Genomic DNA, 19,716 nt, shown 5'->3' on the forward strand with positions numbered 1-19,716 from the left:
CACTGTGATATATATGTGTATAAATATACAAACATATGTGTATATAACCAAATGTAACTGGTATAATAATTTCCATATGTTATATATTATTAGTTTATTTCTGATAGGATTTGGAAAGTCTGTGATATATGAATTGAATCTTAATACTCACTAAGAATCAATATAGTATTAATCTATCTTTAAAAAATAACCTCAATGGATAATTTTTCTAATGTGTTCTTGGATACGGTTTGCCAGTATTTTGTTGAGGATTTTTGTGTCGATGTTCATGAGTGAGATTGGCCTATAATTCTCTTTCTTGGTTGAGTCTTTGTGTGGTTTTGGTATCAGAGTGACTGTAGTTCATAAAAGGAATTTGGCAATGACTCTTCTGTTTCTATATTGTGAAATACATTAAGGAGTATAGGTATTAGGTCTTCTTGGAAGTTCTGGTAGAATTCCACATTGAAACCATCTGGTCCTGGGCTTTTTTTGGTAGGGAGGTTTTTGATAACAGCTTCTAGTTCTTCGCGACTAACAGGTCTATTTAGATTGTTCACCTGGTCCTGGTTTAACTTTGGTATATGGTATTTATCTAAAAACGTGTCCATTTCTTTTACATTTTCCAGTTTTGTGCCATACAGGCCTTTGTAGTAAGATCTAATGATTCTTTGAATTTCCTCTGTGTCTGTGGTTATGTCCCCCTTTTCATTTCTGATCTTATTAATTTGCATATTCACTCTCTGGCGTTTTATTAGTTTGGATAGAGGTTTATCAATCTTGTTGATTTTCTCCAGGAACCAGCTTTTTGTTTCATTGATTCTTTGGATTGTTTTCTGTGTTTCTATTTTGTTGATTTCAGCCCTCAGTTTGATTATTTCCAGTCTTCTACTCCTCCTAGGTGAGTCTGCTTCTTTTTTTTNGACTTGGACCTAGAGGGGCTCTCAGGTGCCCAGGGCTATGTCCCCAGTTAGTTCCTGGGGCAGCTGAGGATAGGGAACCTGAAATGGCCCTATCCTATAGCCATACTGATGAATATCTTGCATATCACCATAGAACCTTCATCTGGTGATGGATGGAGATAGAGACAGAGACCCACACTGGAGCACTGAACTGAGCTCCCAAGGTCCCAATGAGGAGCGGAAGGAGGGAGAACATGAGCAAGGAAGTCAGGACAACGAGAGGTGCACCCATCCACTGAGACAGTGGGGCTGATCTATTGGGAGCTCACCAAGGCCAGTTGGACTGAAAAAACATGGGATAAAACCGGACTCTCTGAACATGGCGAACAATGAGGGCTGATGAGAAGCCAAGGACAATGGCACGGGGTTTTGATCCTACTTCATGTTCTGGCTTTGTGGGGGTCTAGCCAGTTTGGATGTTCACCTTCCTAGACCAGGATGGAGGGTGGAGGACTTTGGACTTTCCACAGGGCAGGGAACCCTGACTGCTCTTCAGACTGGAGAGGGAGGGGGAGAAGAGTGTGGGGGAGGGGAAGAGAAGTGGGGGGAGGGGAGGAGGTGGACATTTTTTTTTCTTTCTTTCAATATAAAAAAAATAACCTCAATGATATGCTAATACTATGTAAACATAGGATCCCAAACAATAAATACAGGTCAAAGCTCTTAAACAGCGGCTTTGGGGCCTGCTTTGGACTCACTATTTATGACTGACATTTCGAGTAACCTGAGCATCTTCAGGTGTGGTAGAACTCACATTAGCAGATGGAGGACGAGAGGAGATTCTTCTCTTGCTTTTTTGTCACTCATATTTGCTGACGTGTAAAGTGGGAGATACACACGGGAAGAGCGAAGCCATTTACAGTCTCCTCATTAGAAATGAAAAGATGCTATAGCGCTACCCAGAATCTCAGACATTTAACCAAACTCATCAATCCCGAGACTTGATTAGAGTTTTTGAAGCATAACTAGTAATCAGTGACCAGTATAGCCTCGCCCTTCGTAACCCAGTATCATTACGACATCCCAAACCCCACCTTTTCCCCATGTACTTCATTTCATTGGTTACTTTTGATCCCATTCCATAGTCTCCATTATTCTCTATACTCTTTCTTTATTCAGCCGATTTCATATCATTCTATTTCCCTTATCTGTGGCACCTTGTCTTGCCTGCTAAAGTTTGGTTCCCTTGACACTCTGCTTTTCATGTTCTCCCCTGCCTAAACTCTCTCCCCTCACTATGCTTCTTTTACCAGAAATTCCTTTGTTGAGGAAGAAAAAGTTTATCTTTCTGATAAACTTCAATTGGATATGAAATTGTCATCTCAGACTTATTGTATTCAAATGCAGGCTCACCCCTATCATACACTGCTTTGTATATAACAAGATTCTGGGTTCCCCTCAGAATCTTATGCTTGATTCTCCAAGGGGTTGCATTGTGTATGTAATCAGTTACTGTCCTGTTTAGTGATGGCTAGAGTAATGGGGTACCAATGTGGTTCATATGCTAGAGATCTATTCTAGAGTCCGGGAGACCCAAGTTCAGGATGCTAACAGTCGATGTCTGTGAAGTCTTGCTTTCCAGTTTTCACATCTCCTTCTTTACGTTGCATCTTCATCTGGTAGGCAGAAGAGTAAGGAAGGGAACCATTTCCTGTCTCCTCTTTCAAGAGCATTATCCCATTGTTGGGGCTCTGTCGTGATGATGTAGGGGCTGTTCAGAATACTCCATTTCAAACACGATCTTGTCATGACTAATACAAGGAAATTTGGAGGAAGGTGGTGCAAGCATTCGGTCTACAGTAAAACAAAAATCAAACCAAAACAAAAGCCCATAAAATGTTTCTGGGGTTGGCAAGATGACTAAGTGGGTAATGGGACTTTAGATCAAATCTGACAACCTGAGTTCAACCCCCAGAACCCACATAGTTAAAGAATAGAACTAATTCTTGCACATTATCACATACCCACACCTACACATGAGTATACACATGTGTGTATGTGTGCACACGCACACACACACTCAAAACAAACCCACACACAAATAACTATGCAATAAGCTAATCTCTACTATATTCTATATTTATTTTCCATTTCAACTCCACAGACATATTAGCAACCCACAAAACCACAGATTGTACATTTCCTTACGTGGAATACATGAACGTTGTTTCTTCCTTTCTCTCACATCTTACTTAAAGTGACCAGAATAGGCTTCTAGGAATATCAGCTCTAACAAACACATTCAAACTCATAAAAAATCCCCTCTCTCTGAGAAAGGCTGGAGTATTCACGTTCAGGTCTTTGCATCTGTGACCCCAGTTTTCCTTTCCACCACAAGCTCCATTGATGCAACTTGTTTTGCTGAAATTAGCAATCTGAACTGGTCCTCGTTCTTATTTTCCTGGCTTTCCGATGACACAGGTCCCTTTCTGCAAGGCACTGTACACGTACATTTGCTTAGCTATCCCTCAGTTTCTGTATTTTCTTCCAGTGCTGACAGGATGATGTGAAGTAACGAAAACAATGAATCCTTTCCATTGCAAAGCATTTAATGTGAAAGAAAACATCGTGCAATCAGCAATAACTCACTCTTTACTGAGTTGCTCTCCTTCCCTATCAGAGAGTGATTTTTCTTCATCTCAATGTTGCTGTTTATGATCATAAACTCTTTATATACTTATAAATCTCTGATTATTTGCTATTCATACTGTATCTTGAAGATAATGTCTGTGTCTCTTTTGCTCACCATCCTTGGTGTTTGGGCCATAGCTAGTAGATACACAGTAAGTTACTGTGAAATGAATAATGAATAGGTTGGCTTGAAAGAACTGTAACATATAATTTCCATTATCTTCATAGGCAACTAACCCAGCCTTTTATCTATATATCTGTTATTATATAATTAAGTATACAGCTATCTTCCTTAGGAAAGCATTACTTGATAGAAACACATTTCCTTGGTTATTTTGTGAAACAACTATACTTCACTGGTTGTCATTAATTTTAAGGGGTGCAAGAAATTTTCATCATCTTTAAGAATTGAAGTTGCTCTGTTTGCAGCCCATTCTGTGCTCTTTTACATATTTGGTTATAGCTGGAGAGAGATAGGACACACTGGCATAGTTATAAAATTAGCTCTAAATCTTGTTAATATTAAGAAAATATTGTAACCAAAATTTCATTTCAGATACTAAATTTGCTATTTTCAAGATTCTTTAATTTTCTAGTGATTTAAATGGTTGCATATAAAATATTCTTCTCATATGATAATGTTGATGGCTTAATGTTGCTACTATTTTATGATAATAGAAATTATTTGGTAGACTATCCTTTAGACCTATCTATAATGGTCACGGAGACATCTGAAAGAATAACGATAGAACAATTCCTAAAAGGCCATACTCATTCTCTTATAGTTAATGACAAGAAAATATAGACAAAAGAAAAAGAAATACAGTCTTTTTTTAAGTAGGAACGGGATTGTGCTCCTGGCCTTGCTTAAATAAATACACATGATGAGAATATAAATTGATGGATTTTATTCTGCATTTGGTCCTGAGTTGAACTTGTGAAAATTAACGAGCCCATTTCAGCTCAAAGTAATATTAAATAAGTGGCTGAATTGTCTCACATAACTCCCGAGAACATCTGTGTTGAGGACAGATGGTTCTAGATTTGTGCCCTTATCCAGAGTGTGCCATGCATTTGAACCTTGGAAATCTTAGCACAGATGCCTGCAGTACAGGATGGTTGTGGGTAACCACAGAAGGTCAGTCACATCAATGGTCCTTGTGTGTGCATGATGGCAGGGCCTACATCCAGACTCACATTCAATAGTATGTTCTATAGTGACTCTATTAATATGTGCTCACTTTAAGCCTCATCTGGTTATATTCATCTAAAGAAGAAAGTGATTTATATAAATCATATAGCCACAAAAGAGTAGTGTGCCTGAATCAAAGACAAATATCACAAATTTCATCTTTCAAAGTCACCTAGCCTTGCCTTACATTACACACAACACAGCAAATATTTCTTTAAAGACAGTCTTTTGGGTAGCCCATGTTCTTGTAGTTTGGCTGTCATTGCGTGGCTGTTTTAGATTTCCCTGACCTTACATTAAAAAACTTTTCTTTTTAAATCTTCTTTTAGAAGAACATCATGTAGTAGAAACTTTCAAAAGAATGTTTGAGCTTGACATACAGTAAATTTTGATATAGAAACTTGTTATATGTTGTCTGGAGTGATTTCTGGTTCTAAAGACACTGTCTGTGGCTTTTTTTGGTATTCTGTGAGTTCTGTGTTTCCCTGGAGCCAATTCTGTCTCAGACGTAGGTCATGGGAATAAGTTCTCCAGTTTATGTTTAGATTGCTGCTTCTTCACTTACTTCTTTTTTTAGCATTTTAAAGCTTTTTTTTTTTTTTTTTTTTTTTACAGTTTCCCTCCTACTGTTTTGTTTGGCAGAAGCTGCTAACTCAAATAGCTTAAAGAAAAGTTCCACGGTAGCAGGGTGCCATATAAAACAGGATCCTGCACCTATAATTTAAATGATCACAGATGATAGAATGCCTGCCATTAAGAAATACATGTTCTTTATAGCTTATCTGGAAAGAGATTTCCTTAGAGTGACATGCAATATAAGAATTTTTGAAATTAGTCCAGGTAGCCCCTCAGTTACACGGAACACACACTAGCATGAGAAAGAAAGCACATCATTAAAAACAGATTTCCTGCATGTGTCTCTTAATAGTAAGCTATTTAAATTATTGTGACTATCATAAGTCTTAAAATGATCTAAATTTTTGTGTTAGTCATTAACTTTCCCTTTTGGTCTGTAAATATTTTTATCTATATTATTAAAATGAATGCTATTTTGAAAATAAGAATAAATTAGGTGTGCAACACTGTACATATATATATTGTATGAAATGGATTGGTTATAAATATTATTTGTTCCTGATGAAGCTTTAACCTATTGGAATAAATGGGTAAAAAGTCTTCCCAGAAGGGAAAGAAGTGCATTTTTCTTTTTCGTTCTATTTTTTTTATTTGTTTAAATTGATTTTATTGAGCTATACATTTTCCTCTGCTCCCTTTCATTCCTCTTCTCTCCCCTTAACCTTCTCTTATGATCCCCATTTACTCTTTATGAGAGTAGAAAAAATTATACATAGAAAATGTAGCTTTTTTTTTTTTTGCAAGTCACTCTAACAAGTAAAAGTAAGGTCAAGGTACACGTTAACCAGAAGATCTCTGTAGCCTTTTTCCATATGCTCATTCTATTGTGGAGGACAATTCAGTCTTTATTGAAATGCAGGCACATTTACTAGATTGGAATGCCTGGTTTAAATGCGGATTTATTAAATGTAGGAGACTATATTTTCTGTACCTGCTCTGCCTTGGTCTTTATGGCTTTGTTCTTCTTATGGACTGTAGATGGTAGAGAGAAAATAATGTTGGAGAGATAAGAGAGAGGGTGGAGGAGGAAGGGAGGGAAAGGGGACAGGGTGCTTTCACATTGCTGAGACATAGTTATGTTTCCAGGCAACAGAAACATCTTTGGATAATCCCAGTGAGAGAACGTCCACTCTCCTTATGGTCTACTATATACTGGCCCCCTGTCATTTCCACGAAGGGAGTCCTGGCCAACTTAACCGAGGCCATGCTTCCTAGTTCCTGGTGTTACCCTATTTACTCTTTTCCCCAGGACTCCATGGTTTTACCCAGAAGCCCCTGGTGTTACACAAAAGCATAGACTGTCAACTTATAGGGAAGAAATGTTTAACCCAATGTTTCCAAAAAGGACAACTACATGGATTACAAACTTCTGTGCTTAGCATTGTGCTTTCAGAGGCTGACATGGAAGTCAAAGCCACAAGGTGACCTATAACCCTCCAATATTATCATACTCTGTATCTATTATACAAGTTTCTGTAATAGAGATAGATCCATTTAATGACTTCAACCAGCTTTAGGAAGCAGGTATCTCAATCTCCAAGAATATTCACTGAGATAGTCTTACTTTATTTTCCCCTCTTAACTAGCATCCCAGGTATCAACATTAATCATACTTCCTCAAGTAATTGCTACGAAAAGATTCAATCATATATGTTCTTTAGAGGCATAGTCTAAATAACTATATCGTTTTGTTTCTCAACTTACATGAATATATCGGTTTTTTTTTTTAATTTGTCAAATACATCATTGTAGTCAATATTTACCTGTGGGTAGGAGTAAGGATGCTAATTGATATGATGTAAATGATATTACATGGCTATTGAAACTAAATGTGAGAAATTGTGTTAGGAGAGTTCTGGTGACCGTAGCACCCATTTCCTGGTGTTCTAGAGTACATTTACCTGCAAAGGTGCAATGCTGGCTCTTCAAGAAAATGGAAAACAATAGATGGTTTTTGCCCTCTCATTCTTGTTTCTAGTATTTAATCTAGTATTTAATTAATCACAGACCCTGTAGATTGCTTTAATGGATCCAATATGTTTTCTTTCACTGAATGTGTACCCAGTGGCATGTATTTTGTGTGTGCAAATGTGTCTGTATGCTTGTACTCAAACACTGGAAATTGCCACCTCTCCCTGATAGCTGAATCAGAGAGGTTTCCACAGTGTGCATGAGAAATAGTCCTTAAGTTCAGTGACTTAAAATAATATTAAGTTTTGCTTATGTCTTTTAATCATAAACCATCCAGCTAGAATTGTACTAAGCATTCCAAAGACTTCTTAGGGACTAGTGTGTTAGAATAGATGGTGGTTAGAGCAGAACTCGAGGGCACAAGGGGCTGAGGGAGTTGGGACTGGCTGGGTGCTACCTATTCTCTAAGAGTTTTCAGAATTCTCTGCAAAGTCCTTCACAGTGTGTTCCCTTTAGACATCTAAGATGATGCTTAGCAATTCACAAGTGATATGCATTTTATAGCTAAGCTTGTAATCTATATAGCATTGATCTGGCATATCCTGTTATTTGAGACAGTTACAAAGCCCAGCAAGTTACAAAGAAGGAAGAAAGACACCACTTTTTTTTTAAAATTGAAGTATGGATTTCTGGAAGATAAGTGACAAAGGGAATATCATTGGAATCATCACTTTTCAAGTGTCACATATTTATTTTCAAAACTGATCTAGAAATAATAAACTATTTTCTTTTTCATGGTAGTGATTAAAAGGTAAATGCGGTCAACAGAGGAATAAAGCCTGCAATCTAAAACCCCTGAATTTAAAAGAAAACGTATGTTAGCCCTGGCATGGTAAGTCCTGGCCTTACCATACTCACTCTAACACATTTCCTCTATTAAATTGTTTGCCTTAAAAACAACTGAGTGGCCGGGTGGTGGTGGTGCACGCCTTTAATCCCAGTACTCGGGAGGCAGAGGCAGGAAGATCTCTGTGAGTTCGAGGCCAGCCTGGTTTACAAGAGCTAGTTCCAGGACAGGAACCAAAGAACTACGGAGAAACCCTGTCTCGAAAATCAAAAAAACAAAAACAAAAAACAAACAAACAAACAAAAAACAACTGAGTGTGTAAATGTGAATAAAATCTGTTGACACGATGACAGCTTGCAAAATGAGAAGAAAGAAACCTGCCTCCACAGCCCATCTCTTGCTCATTTTTACCTGCTTAGGTTAAGGCAGACACGGGGGAGAAGCTGATGAAGGCACATCATAGGCATGGCCTTCTTAACCATATCCATGGGGCAAGAATCTGACACTTCCCTATACCTGTGTCTGAACACATAGGCCAAGCGAGAGAGAATAAAGGCTGGAAATCACTTACCTGAGAATCACTCCAACCTCATTGTGGAGGGTCTAATGCAGGATAGGACATGCTGAACATGACTTAGTTTAACACTGTTAGTACACAATCTCTATGTTTGAAGGGAAACAAAGCCTCTTTTCACAACTCAAGCCAATGTACTCCAAAAAGGAAACGTGGTCGTTAGGAATTTAGTGTTATTTCATTAGCACAGAAACTGTTTCTCTCTTTAAGTTGTTCTATTAAAATGCTTATCCAAGTATGCAATTTTTTCTTTTGAATAAACAGAGCATATATTAGTATTATGGTAGCTACTTGTGCTGTAGTGTGAATTTCCTTCCTATCTTGGGCCAGTGTTATTTCTGTATCAGTGGGCATCAGCACATCTTTAGAGTGATGATGCAGATTTCTGTATTTCTCTGTCAGAAGTGGCAAGGGGTGTGTAGTGTGTGTGTGTGTGTGTGTGTGTGTGTGTGTGTCGGTTTTGAAATCAGTGATTAACTTCACTGTACTCTAAGGCAAATGACTACTTGAACCTATTCCCAAATCTTTAAAACTCCTTTGTTTGTCTCAGAAAGATAAGAAAGCATGAACAAAAATTAGACAGAGTTGTCATAGTAGGAACTAACTTTCTGTCCTGTGCTTGATTACAATTAATAATCAATAAAAATTGAAAAAAAACATGTTGGTAACACTGTATTACATTACACAGAATTAAATAGTAATTTCTTCTCCAAGATGTACTTTTACTACTATGTCAAAGGAAAAGCAAAGCTGACGTGATTCCAGTAATGATATTGTTGAGCTCTTTAAATGTTTAAGTGTAGGTATAAACCAATTTTATTTTAGATTTTTTTCTTCCTGTACTCTAAAATTTATTCTACTCTGAAATTTATGTATTCTGGTTTTCAATAATATAATTTATTGACTTGATTAGTTACCTTTCCATTAACAAATTAGATTTCCTTTGCCTTTAAATATATAAAAGTAATCAAGATAAAACGCTATAATAAAATGCTATAATAAATGGTACCTCATCTTATATTTAGTTTTTTTGAGTTTGTTGTCTTTATCAAAATTTTTGTTTCCCCATTAAACATAGAGATTAAATTTCAAAAACATTTTAGTCTCCTTAAAGAACTTCTGTATCTAATTGGAAATATTTCTAATTCATATAAATTTTTTCACAGTTTCATAGATGTATTCAATGAATGTTAGTAATTTTCACTCCCTATTACCCTTCCTACCACTTCCTTCTCCCAGGGGACCCCTTAGTCTTACCAACTAATTCCCTTCCTATTATTATGTAACCGAAATTATCTTAAAATTTGTTCCTCTATAATTATCTTTTATGTGGTGACGTCTTAGAATTCTGTACATATTATGTAAAAGACAAAATTAGAGTAGAGATATATTTTCTCTCAGAAATATTTGATTTTGAATTTTTACATTGCCTATTCCTTTGGCTGTTTTGCTGATTTATCTCATTTGGAGAGTCTACAGACTGAGCCTCCTACATGCAGAGACACAAGACCAAAAAAGAAATAACTTGGGGACTTTTGGTGCACCATAATAATTTCATAATAATTGAGATGATTGTGTTGAAAACCTTTTAGAATAACAGAATTATGGATTTGAGCTCTTTTATTGTTCAAATTTGACATGAAAAAGACTATAGATTATATGCATATATTTTTTGAAATACAAATATGTTGAAGTAAGTTCATGCTAATCATGCTCCAGCATTAATATTACTAATCTTAGACTGATGCAACTATTGTTGGTGTGAGTGCAAGCTGGTAGAGCCCCTTTGAATATCAGTATGGCGATTTCTCAGAAAATTAGGAAACAACCTACCTCAAGACCCAGCAATACCACTTTTGGTTATACACCCAAAGGATGCTCAATCATACCACAAGGACATTCACTCAGCTATGTTCATAGCCTCATTGTTTGTCATAGCCAGAATCTGGAAACAGCTTAAATGCCCCTTGACCAAGAATGGATAAAGAAGATATGGTACATTTACACAGCGGAGTACTACACAGTGGAAAAAATAATGACATCTTGAAAATTGTGGGCAAATGGATGGATCTAGAAAATATCATATTGAGTGAGGTAACTCAGACCCAGAAAGACAAATATCATATGTACTCATTCATAAGTGACTTTTAGATATAAAGCAAAGAAAAACCAGTCTACAGTTCACAATCCCAGAGAACCTAGACAACAAAGAGGACCTAAGAGAGAAATTCTTGGATCTAATCTACATGGGAAATAGAAAAAGACAAGATCTCCAGAGTAAATTGGGAGCATGGGAGAGGGTAAAAGGGGAGTGGGGAGGAAAGGTGGGGAGCAGAGAAAAACAAATTGGGAGCTCAATAAAAACAATAACAAAGAAGAAATGGTGCAATTCAGGAGTCTAAACACACACACACACCTTCCCCATATCCTCCAGGCTTCCTGCACTTTGGCGATACCATTATGTCTGTTGTTTAACTTGTGCTTTCTGATGAATAGAAAATCTGAGACCTGATTTTTACTCATATCTGGTATGCTTTGGTAAGGCATTTTCATTTCTCTATGTGTTGGATCCTTTCCACTTATTCATTCTCCCATTTAGTGCTTTCACTTTTTTCTGTATTAAAAACTATACAGAGCTCTTTGTTAGACTCAAAAGTGAATAACAGTGTAGGGATAACACTGTAATTATAATGTTAAAGTGGATGGGGGATACAGTTGCTGGGAAAATGAAAACACACAAAGGGATTTTAAAGGCAGGTGAGTATGAATGAGTTATAATCTGGTAGAACTGCCTAACCAGCATATGCTGAGCAGGTTGCCATTCAGCAAGCTGGCACCTTCAGATGATCCGCTTTCACTGTTACTAAAGCAGAAACCTCTAGATGCATATAGCCAAGCCTCGATCTTACAAGTGACAGCAATATTTTCCGTGCTTATGAGACCTTACTTTTGTCTTAACCTTTTCTCTTGATAATGTCTGATCAGCAGTGAGTCAGTAACCCAAGCTTATCCTCTCTGCTGCAGCTCTCCACAGTGTTGTAGGTTTGAAGTGTTAAGAATGCAAATCTCTACTAACAAAACACACTGATAGCAATTTACCCCCTACATTAAAAATACTTCATGCTTCCATGCAAGGGAAATAACAATGGCTGCAATGTTATTAACATATAAAAAGGCATAGTACATAGTACATAATAGTGACAGGCAACACAATTGCACAGGCACAGGAAGAAAATTATATTGGGAAGTTTGGAACTTCTTGCCCTTACTTCAGAATGATGTTGGAAACATGTTATTTTTAATATGGGAAGAGCAGGCAGGTGGTCCAAAGGCATTGACCCTAATAAAGAATAACTAATGTATAATTGCTATGTTTATCTTCCTGAACTGGGAAATGTTATTGAATAAAAAATGACTTTCATTTCTTCCCTCTAAGACATTAATGTTACAGATTTAACCCACAAATCCATGTAGGTGGTGTTTGTCTTATAATATAAAAATGAATATTTGTAGATGTCAGCGGATTATGATTAGAATCTCTTCGTTTTCACGAGGAAAGAGGAGGGGTGGTTGTCGTGGAAGCTTCTGAGACACATCAACATTCTACCCAATAGACGGCACTACAAAGGTCCTTTGCATACAAAAGCTAAGTTGAACAAGGAAGGACAGGAAATTATACACCAGACCAAATTAGTTTTAAGGCTTCTGGACTTGAGTTTTGTGAGATTGGTGTCAGATCGTTTTAGCTTTGGCAGTCAAGCAGGGTATTGGGTAGAAAAAAAAGGATGTTCAATTTTCCAGAGATTTCCTGTGTTTGTTATTGTAAGGCTATGATTTATTAAGAGTGTCTTACTTCTTCAAGCAGACCAAGGTTTCCCCTGTGCTACTGAGGCTAAGATAGATGAGGTTTGTGCTAGGCGTCTATGAATGGGACGTGGTTATAGGACCCAGGCTACAGTACTATTCATAGCCGCCTTCAGCGCTTTCACCCAGGATTGTCAGGAAGCACTCGAGTCTCATTTTTTTCTCATTACCAAGTTTCCAAATGTTACCTTTAAGAGGAATTACTATTCATATTGAGTTTTGAGTTATAGGGTCTGAAACCACATCATTCATGTTTTTCCTCTAATCGATGGCACGTGTTGAAGAAACTGCATATTCTCCTATCTGCCCTTCTTTTCCACTTACTGTATTCCTGCATGCAGAAAGTAGCACTGGCAGACTTGGCCAGAGGAGACTCTAAACAAAAACTTGCAGCATTATTTGTTTTATTTCAATAAGATATGAATACTGTTCTGTCCTGATGCTAAACAAAAGCAAATACTTCAAGATACTGGTGAGCAGGGAAAAAGGACAGTTATATATGTCCATATGTATAGGTCTGGTCTGGAAAAAATTAAGATAGTATGTTAAAAGAATTAATAACTAGATATACCTAGAAATGCTATGAACATACCAAGAACAAATAACACCCACTGGTAAGGAGCTTCCTTCCTGAGGATATAAGACTGGAGGACCCTCTTTCATAAAAATAATTATGATACCAGATTTTATTTAGTTATGGCTAATGATAAAAATTAACTCATTATATTACAGAAATGTAAACTTTATAAATATGACATGTAGCTGTAAATTAAGTATGATAATAATTTTAAAAACAGAGAGGAATGTGAGAGATCATTTCATAAAATATTTCCTTCAGTGTTCGTGCATTAATTGCCTTTTTGTGTAACAATGCTTTCTAATACTTTCTTAGTGAAAGAAGCTGATATGCAAATTTTTGAAGAAGAATCAATATCAAACCTAGATATAGATGGTGCGTGCTACAATATTGAACTGTCTAGATAGATGAGGGTACTGGTATTTTGCCACAATGACTTGATTGTTTTGGGGCTTGAGTCCCACTCCATAGACCTTGCATGTTACAATACAGATCTACCTAGCACAACTTTGTGATAATTGGTACAATAGTGACACGAATGTTTTGGGGATGATCAACTGCCTCCTGGTTGGTTATGAGGTCGGCTTAGTGGGGAGATATTCATGCCTCTGGAATTCAAGGCATAGTTAAAAACAGATGGTTGGTCACAGGACCTATTTGGTAATTTGCTCCCAATGTCTTGTCAAATGCACATGCGGGAAAGTCACCCTCTAAATATTTATTTTTATACCTATGGACTAGTGTACTTTTTAGCCTTGGCCTTGGAAGCTTCTTTCAGCAATGGGCACCTGTCCAAGTAGGAACCCTTAACTGGCTGAAATGCTGAGAGCAAGGGACCGCTGAGTGCTTGGCCCCAAGAAAACTGTTGCCAACCCTCTGGGGCTGGGGCCATATTGCAGAAGAACTGTAGAAACCAAAGGATAGGGAGAGTGCAGTGAAGTGCTGTCTTCTGGATGCAGCATCACCATTGCAGTCAGGAATAAACAACAGCTTTGGCTGCTTGCGCAGGGCCTGAAGAAGAAAGAAGAAAAGAAATAGAGTGGAGGAGGAGACACATGAGAATAGGAAGGGAAGAGAGGGAGGAGAGGAGACAGCAGAGGAGGAGGGGCCACTGAGAAGAAGGACTTAGTGAGAAAGGAAGGAAGAGGTTCCTGAAAGGTAACTGTAACTACAGTGCATTGTGTACACATGCAATATTGATGAAAACTGGAAAAAAACCGATTTGCTCAAACCTTTCCATGTATAATATTCAGACAAACTTTCATATGCCAGCAGGTTCCACACACTCAATATATTTTCTCTTCAGCCATACATTCTCAGCAAACACCTCTCTCTCTCTCTCTCTCTCTCTCTCTCTCTCTCTCTCTCTCTCTCTCTCTCTCTCATACACACACACAGAGTTCTGACTAATATAAACCCAATTCAAAGACATGCCACTGAGTATGGTCTTCCTTTATGGCCATAGCCTCAAATTATGTGCTTACACTGCTGCCACATGCATCCTCTCTACCAACCATACCTATCTTTCAGTTTTCTAGCTTTTACTACTATATAATGAGCTATTTGAGATCTAGGTGGCAGAAATAAATACATGTTGTATTCACTAAGTCTGTGGATTGGGAATTTGGCCATGGCATAATGAAGTGGTTGTCTTTATTACATAGTTTCTAGGATCACAGCCATAAACTGAACTCTTTGGAGCTAGAGTCATCTGAAGTTGCTTTAATCCAGATATAGGGACTCACCCTGGTTTTTGGCTTGGTGACTCTATTCATCTTCATGTATATTCTCTGTAGAGGCCTGCCTTATTTTATGGCCATTGCATAGGTGATTTGGGGCTTTCTCCTGAAATATCAGGTGTATAATTGTGTCTTCTTTTTATAACCTACTTTTAGAAATCACATAATATTGTCTCCACTCTAAGAACACTTATAATTGTTCTAAATATTACTTAGAACAATCACAGTATACACAGCTTCAAATAGATGGATAAATATATTCTATGTCTTCATCAACAGGGAAGAGAACTTGGGAAAGAATAAGAGACCAGAAATAGCATCATGGCTGATTTTAAAATAACACAAAACTAATACATAATGTTAAAGCTCTCAGTTCATAGTCCACTGTCATAAATGCACTAAAACAAGGCACGACCTTCCTAATTCACATAGCAGTATCTGTTTAAAGGGGTGATTACAGAAAACCAGGATTTCTGCCATTTTCTTTAACCAATTTTCTTGCAGTCATTTGGTAGTTCAAGAATTAGGCACTCATGCTAGTATGGAGAATACACGGCAAAACACTGTGTATTTGTTGTCACAATGTTAGTGAGAAATACTTTGTCTTAGTTACATGTGACTACCTCATTTCAGACATTAATTTGTAGAACATGTTTTCTATGTAACTATGTTTCTATGTAACACATTTCTGTGTAACTCATGCAGAAGGCTAATAATGTGTTTGATACCTTGTTTGTTCTATACTTACATATAACTATTATGTTTTTAAGATGGCTGATCACACCGAAGTGACGAGAGGCATTCATCGGTACCCAGGAGTTCGCTATCCTGTCCTTGTACCTAATCTTCAGGGTTTTCACCATGCTGTAAGTCTGCTACTGTTTTTCTAAAATTGCCTTTATTGTCTTGAAGATTTTTGAAAGCTAAAATGCTGCCATGTTCAATTCATTACTCTACTGATAAACTAACATAAAAACAGAGATCAAGATTCCCCACGACATTGTTAGCACCAAACATGTTCCCCATATAGCTTGCTCAGTGTAACTATTCAAGAATTTGACAATAAAAATATAATTCTTTATTTTGGATGAAAATTTGAAAGTTTATTTTGTGCTTCCCTCTTAAGAATCTAATATACGGTATATCTTAAACATTTATTGATAATCTTCTCCTAAAAAATGCAGGCTTTAATGGGGTACATGTTTTCCCCCCATAATTATGGTTAAAATGTTTTGAGGATAACATGATGAAAGAGAGAATTAACTGGTTCATCATCACTGTGTACTATGTGTCTCATGATCTTAAGAATATTGTAGTTTGTGGAATATTCTGGTTGTTACTACAAAATAATTCCATTTTAAAACAGTGTAAGTGGCAAAAAGGAAGGAATCTGGCTTTAAATCTTAAGGCAACATGAGAACACAGACATGCCGTTAGGGTAGTCCGTCTCCTGCTACCATTCACGAGACTTTAGAACATGTTAGCATTGAGCTGTACACTGTGTCTTTCAGGTTGCTGCTGGGGCCACTGAGATAGCAGTTTTTGGTGCTGCTTCTGAATCTTTCAGCAAGAAGAATATTAACTGCTCCATCGAAGAAAGTATGGGAAGGTTCGAGGAAGTTATCACCTCTGCAAGGCACATGGACATCCCAGTACGAGGGTACTCAAGAAACCCAACTCATTCCATTAGTATCTGTTTTTAGAGTTCACTTACAAACCACCATTTATGAATATATATATATATATTTATTATAAACCATATTTATTTATAGTAATCACTGTGTAATTACATCCCATCAATTATAATTACAATGTTTCTAGTGTATGGAATATAGAATTGGATTGATACCAGGGGAGCTGGATGTGATAATAAAGTATGTCCTAGTTAGGGTTTCTATTGCTGCAATGAAACACCATGATCAAAAAGTCCGTTGAAAGGAAAGAGTTTATTTGGCTTACACTTCTGATCTATTGGAGGAATTCAGAACAGGCCCTCAAACAGGGCTTGAAACTGGAGGCAGGAGCTGATGCAGAGGCCACGGAGAAAAGTTGTTTATTGTTTGCTTCCCCTGGCTAGCTCAGTCTGCTCTCTTACAGAACCTAGAGCCACAAGCTCAAGGATGGCACCACCCACAGTGGGCTTGGCCCTCCCCCACTGATCACTAATTGAAAACAATGTCTTGCAGCTGGATCTCATGGAGGCATATCCTTAACTGAAGCTCCTTCCTCTTCGATGACTCTAGCTGTGTCCAACTGACACACAAAACCAACCAGTGGAATGTTAAAGACATTTTGAGGAAGGAAGTTGTGACGATTGGAGTTAAGCCTAGGTCGTTTGGAGAAGAAACAGACTTAGAGTGTACCACACCATGTTTTCTATTGAAATTTATCTTCTCAACTTTCTACCATAAAGCTTTTTAAAGAGAATCTAATTATCTTTGTAGCTTAATAGATAATTTTCATGTAAAGATCTTGTAAAAAATTTAAATCCAACATAACACACACCCATTGTCATAATAATGTATTTATTTTAAGGTCAAATTATATAACACAGTAAAAAGAGGGATGATCTATAAACCTTCAAATTCAAATATCACTGAATTGTTTTGCCTTTCTTACCTTTACAATAAAGGGCATTCTTTGTCTACTTCAAAATGTGAACAATATTTGGAGGAGAGTGTTCCTCACTGGAAAGTTAAGGAAACATCATAAAACCGTATCAGTGGACTACTGTGGATATTTTATTGCAGAGTTGTAATGTAGACTAATGTGGGCTTCCCAACACACTGTTTTTTTTTTTTTATCTCAATTTGAAGTTTATTTCTGGATTTTCCAGAGGATTGTTCATTTTTAGAAATACAACTACAGCAGTGTGATCCTTAATTGTTTGAGTATTTCATTTTCTTCCATAACTTAGCACTGAATTTAAATGTGATTCTATTTTTCTGTTTTATCTTTGTATTTTATTTGTTCTTACACACACACACATACATACACACACACACATTTTGATCATGTTAATCACCCATTATTTCCAAATCCTCTTACCTCTTCCAACTTCATGTCTTTATAAATGTATATTATAAAATAAAAAGTCTAGTTCAAAGCATAAAACATGAAAGATCTGTGTCTGGCTAGAGTGATATGGGCTTCCATTTTATCTCTGACATCTGAGCTATGTGAGGCATAAGTGTATTACTCCCTTTTTTACTAGGAGCTATTTATCTATTTTCAAAAGATTATAAAATGCAAGAATATATATCTGTGAACAGCGTCTGTGGCATTTATTCTCAACTTTCCAGAAAAAATTTAAAATGAAATTATTAGACTAAAGAATAAGGCAAATTATTAATTAAATAATATTAAAAAAACTCATAGATTTTATTTATGTTCAAAAAGCAAATATAATTGTGCGATCTAATGTTTTATTCTAATAACTTGTTCTTATAATGTAAATATTTATTACTAGCTAGACAGAGGTGAGGCATCAGATTTTCTTCCAGTCACAATTAGTGCAGTCCTTATTCACCTTTTTACCTGTCAATCAAAAGCAACCTAAACCAAGTGTGCTTTATTTCCAAAATATATTGCATCAGAGATACTAGTGGTCTATTTCTTCAGTGGAAGACACTCACTGTAAAGGTAAAGGACTTCCTTCACTATACAACATTTTCCAATTGGACGCTCAGTTCTGTTGAACATCCAACTTTTAGAACAGTAATCTCCCCAACTGCCAAAAATGAAGGGCAGTCTCCCCCAACTTTCACTCCAAGGAATGATTTATAGCCCAACACATTTATTCAAAACATCCAGTTTTCAACCTGAATTAGCAAAGCCGTCTATCTAAATCGTGTTGCACAGTTTGTGTGTCTTGCCCTTGTTGCTGCCTGAGGCTAGATGCCACAGGGATTATGATCCTGACCTTGAAGGTGAGGGCAGCCTTATTTCGAGGGATAATGAGTCTCTGTATTCAGAGCTCTGCTTTTAGGTGCACAGTGGGCAGCTTCTGAATGACTATCGAATGGCTTCTACCACACGGTTTACCTCCCAGGTACTGGCTTGTGCAAGCATCACCATCTCCTAGTAGTGGAAGATGCTTATAAAGCTACATTTTACCTTCCACCATTAAACAGGCCTAGATTTTAGCCTGCAAGAAAACATGAAATAATTGTTACTGAAATATGGTACATAAAACTAAATCTCAGACATCTGCTTTGACATATTTTTTCATATGTAGAGTGTTTACTTAGAGGTTAAAGGTTTATATTTTGTTAGAGGAGGGGCCACTTGTTTGTCCTGTATGCCCAGAACCAAAATAACCACACAGAAAACTATATTAATTAAAACACTGCTTGGCCCCTTAGCTCTAGCTTCTGGCTAATTCTTATTAATTTAACCCATTTCTATTTATTTGTGTATTGCCACATGGCTGTGGCTTACCGGCTAAAGTTCCTGGCATCTATCTCCTGCAGCTCCACGGCTTCTCTCTGACCCTGCCTTCCTTCTCCCATGCTATAGGCCACGCCAGTTCTTCATTCATTAACCAATAAAAGCAACACATAGACAGAAGGACCTCCCACACCAATATTTCATGTAAATGTATGTAACCTAACATCAGAGTAAAATAAGAGGCTCAGGTTAGATGGATGATGGTCAGATCCCCTTCCCTCTTTCTTCCTTCCTCCCTCCAGCCCTCTCTCTATTTCCTTTCCCCTTCCTTCCTTCCTTCCTTCCTTCCTTCCTTCCTTCCTTCCTTCCTTCCTTCCCTCCCTCCCTCCCTCCCTCCCTCCCTCCCTCCCTCCCT

The 19,716-nt window shown here is 37.2% G+C and overlaps 1 protein-coding gene across 1 annotated transcript in view; it reads left to right on the plus strand.

The window, feature by feature from the left end:
- Hmgcll1 (3-hydroxy-3-methylglutaryl-CoA lyase like 1) overlaps positions 1-19,716 on the plus strand; it is a 118,049-nt gene that overhangs the window by 38,308 nt on the left and 60,025 nt on the right. Inside the window, exons 4-5 of the mRNA XM_050127306.1 lie at positions 15,683-15,778; positions 16,424-16,572. Of these exons, the coding sequence (XP_049983263.1) occupies positions 15,683-15,778; positions 16,424-16,572 (245 nt within the window). The remainder of the gene's footprint in view (positions 1-15,682; positions 15,779-16,423; positions 16,573-19,716) is intronic.

Source organism: Alexandromys fortis, unplaced genomic scaffold, assembly GCF_014885135.2.
Source record: "Alexandromys fortis isolate MF-2015 unplaced genomic scaffold, M_Fortis_MF-2015_v1.1 scaffold_22, whole genome shotgun sequence".
NCBI classification, from domain to species: Eukaryota; Metazoa; Chordata; class Mammalia; order Rodentia; family Cricetidae; genus Alexandromys; species Alexandromys fortis.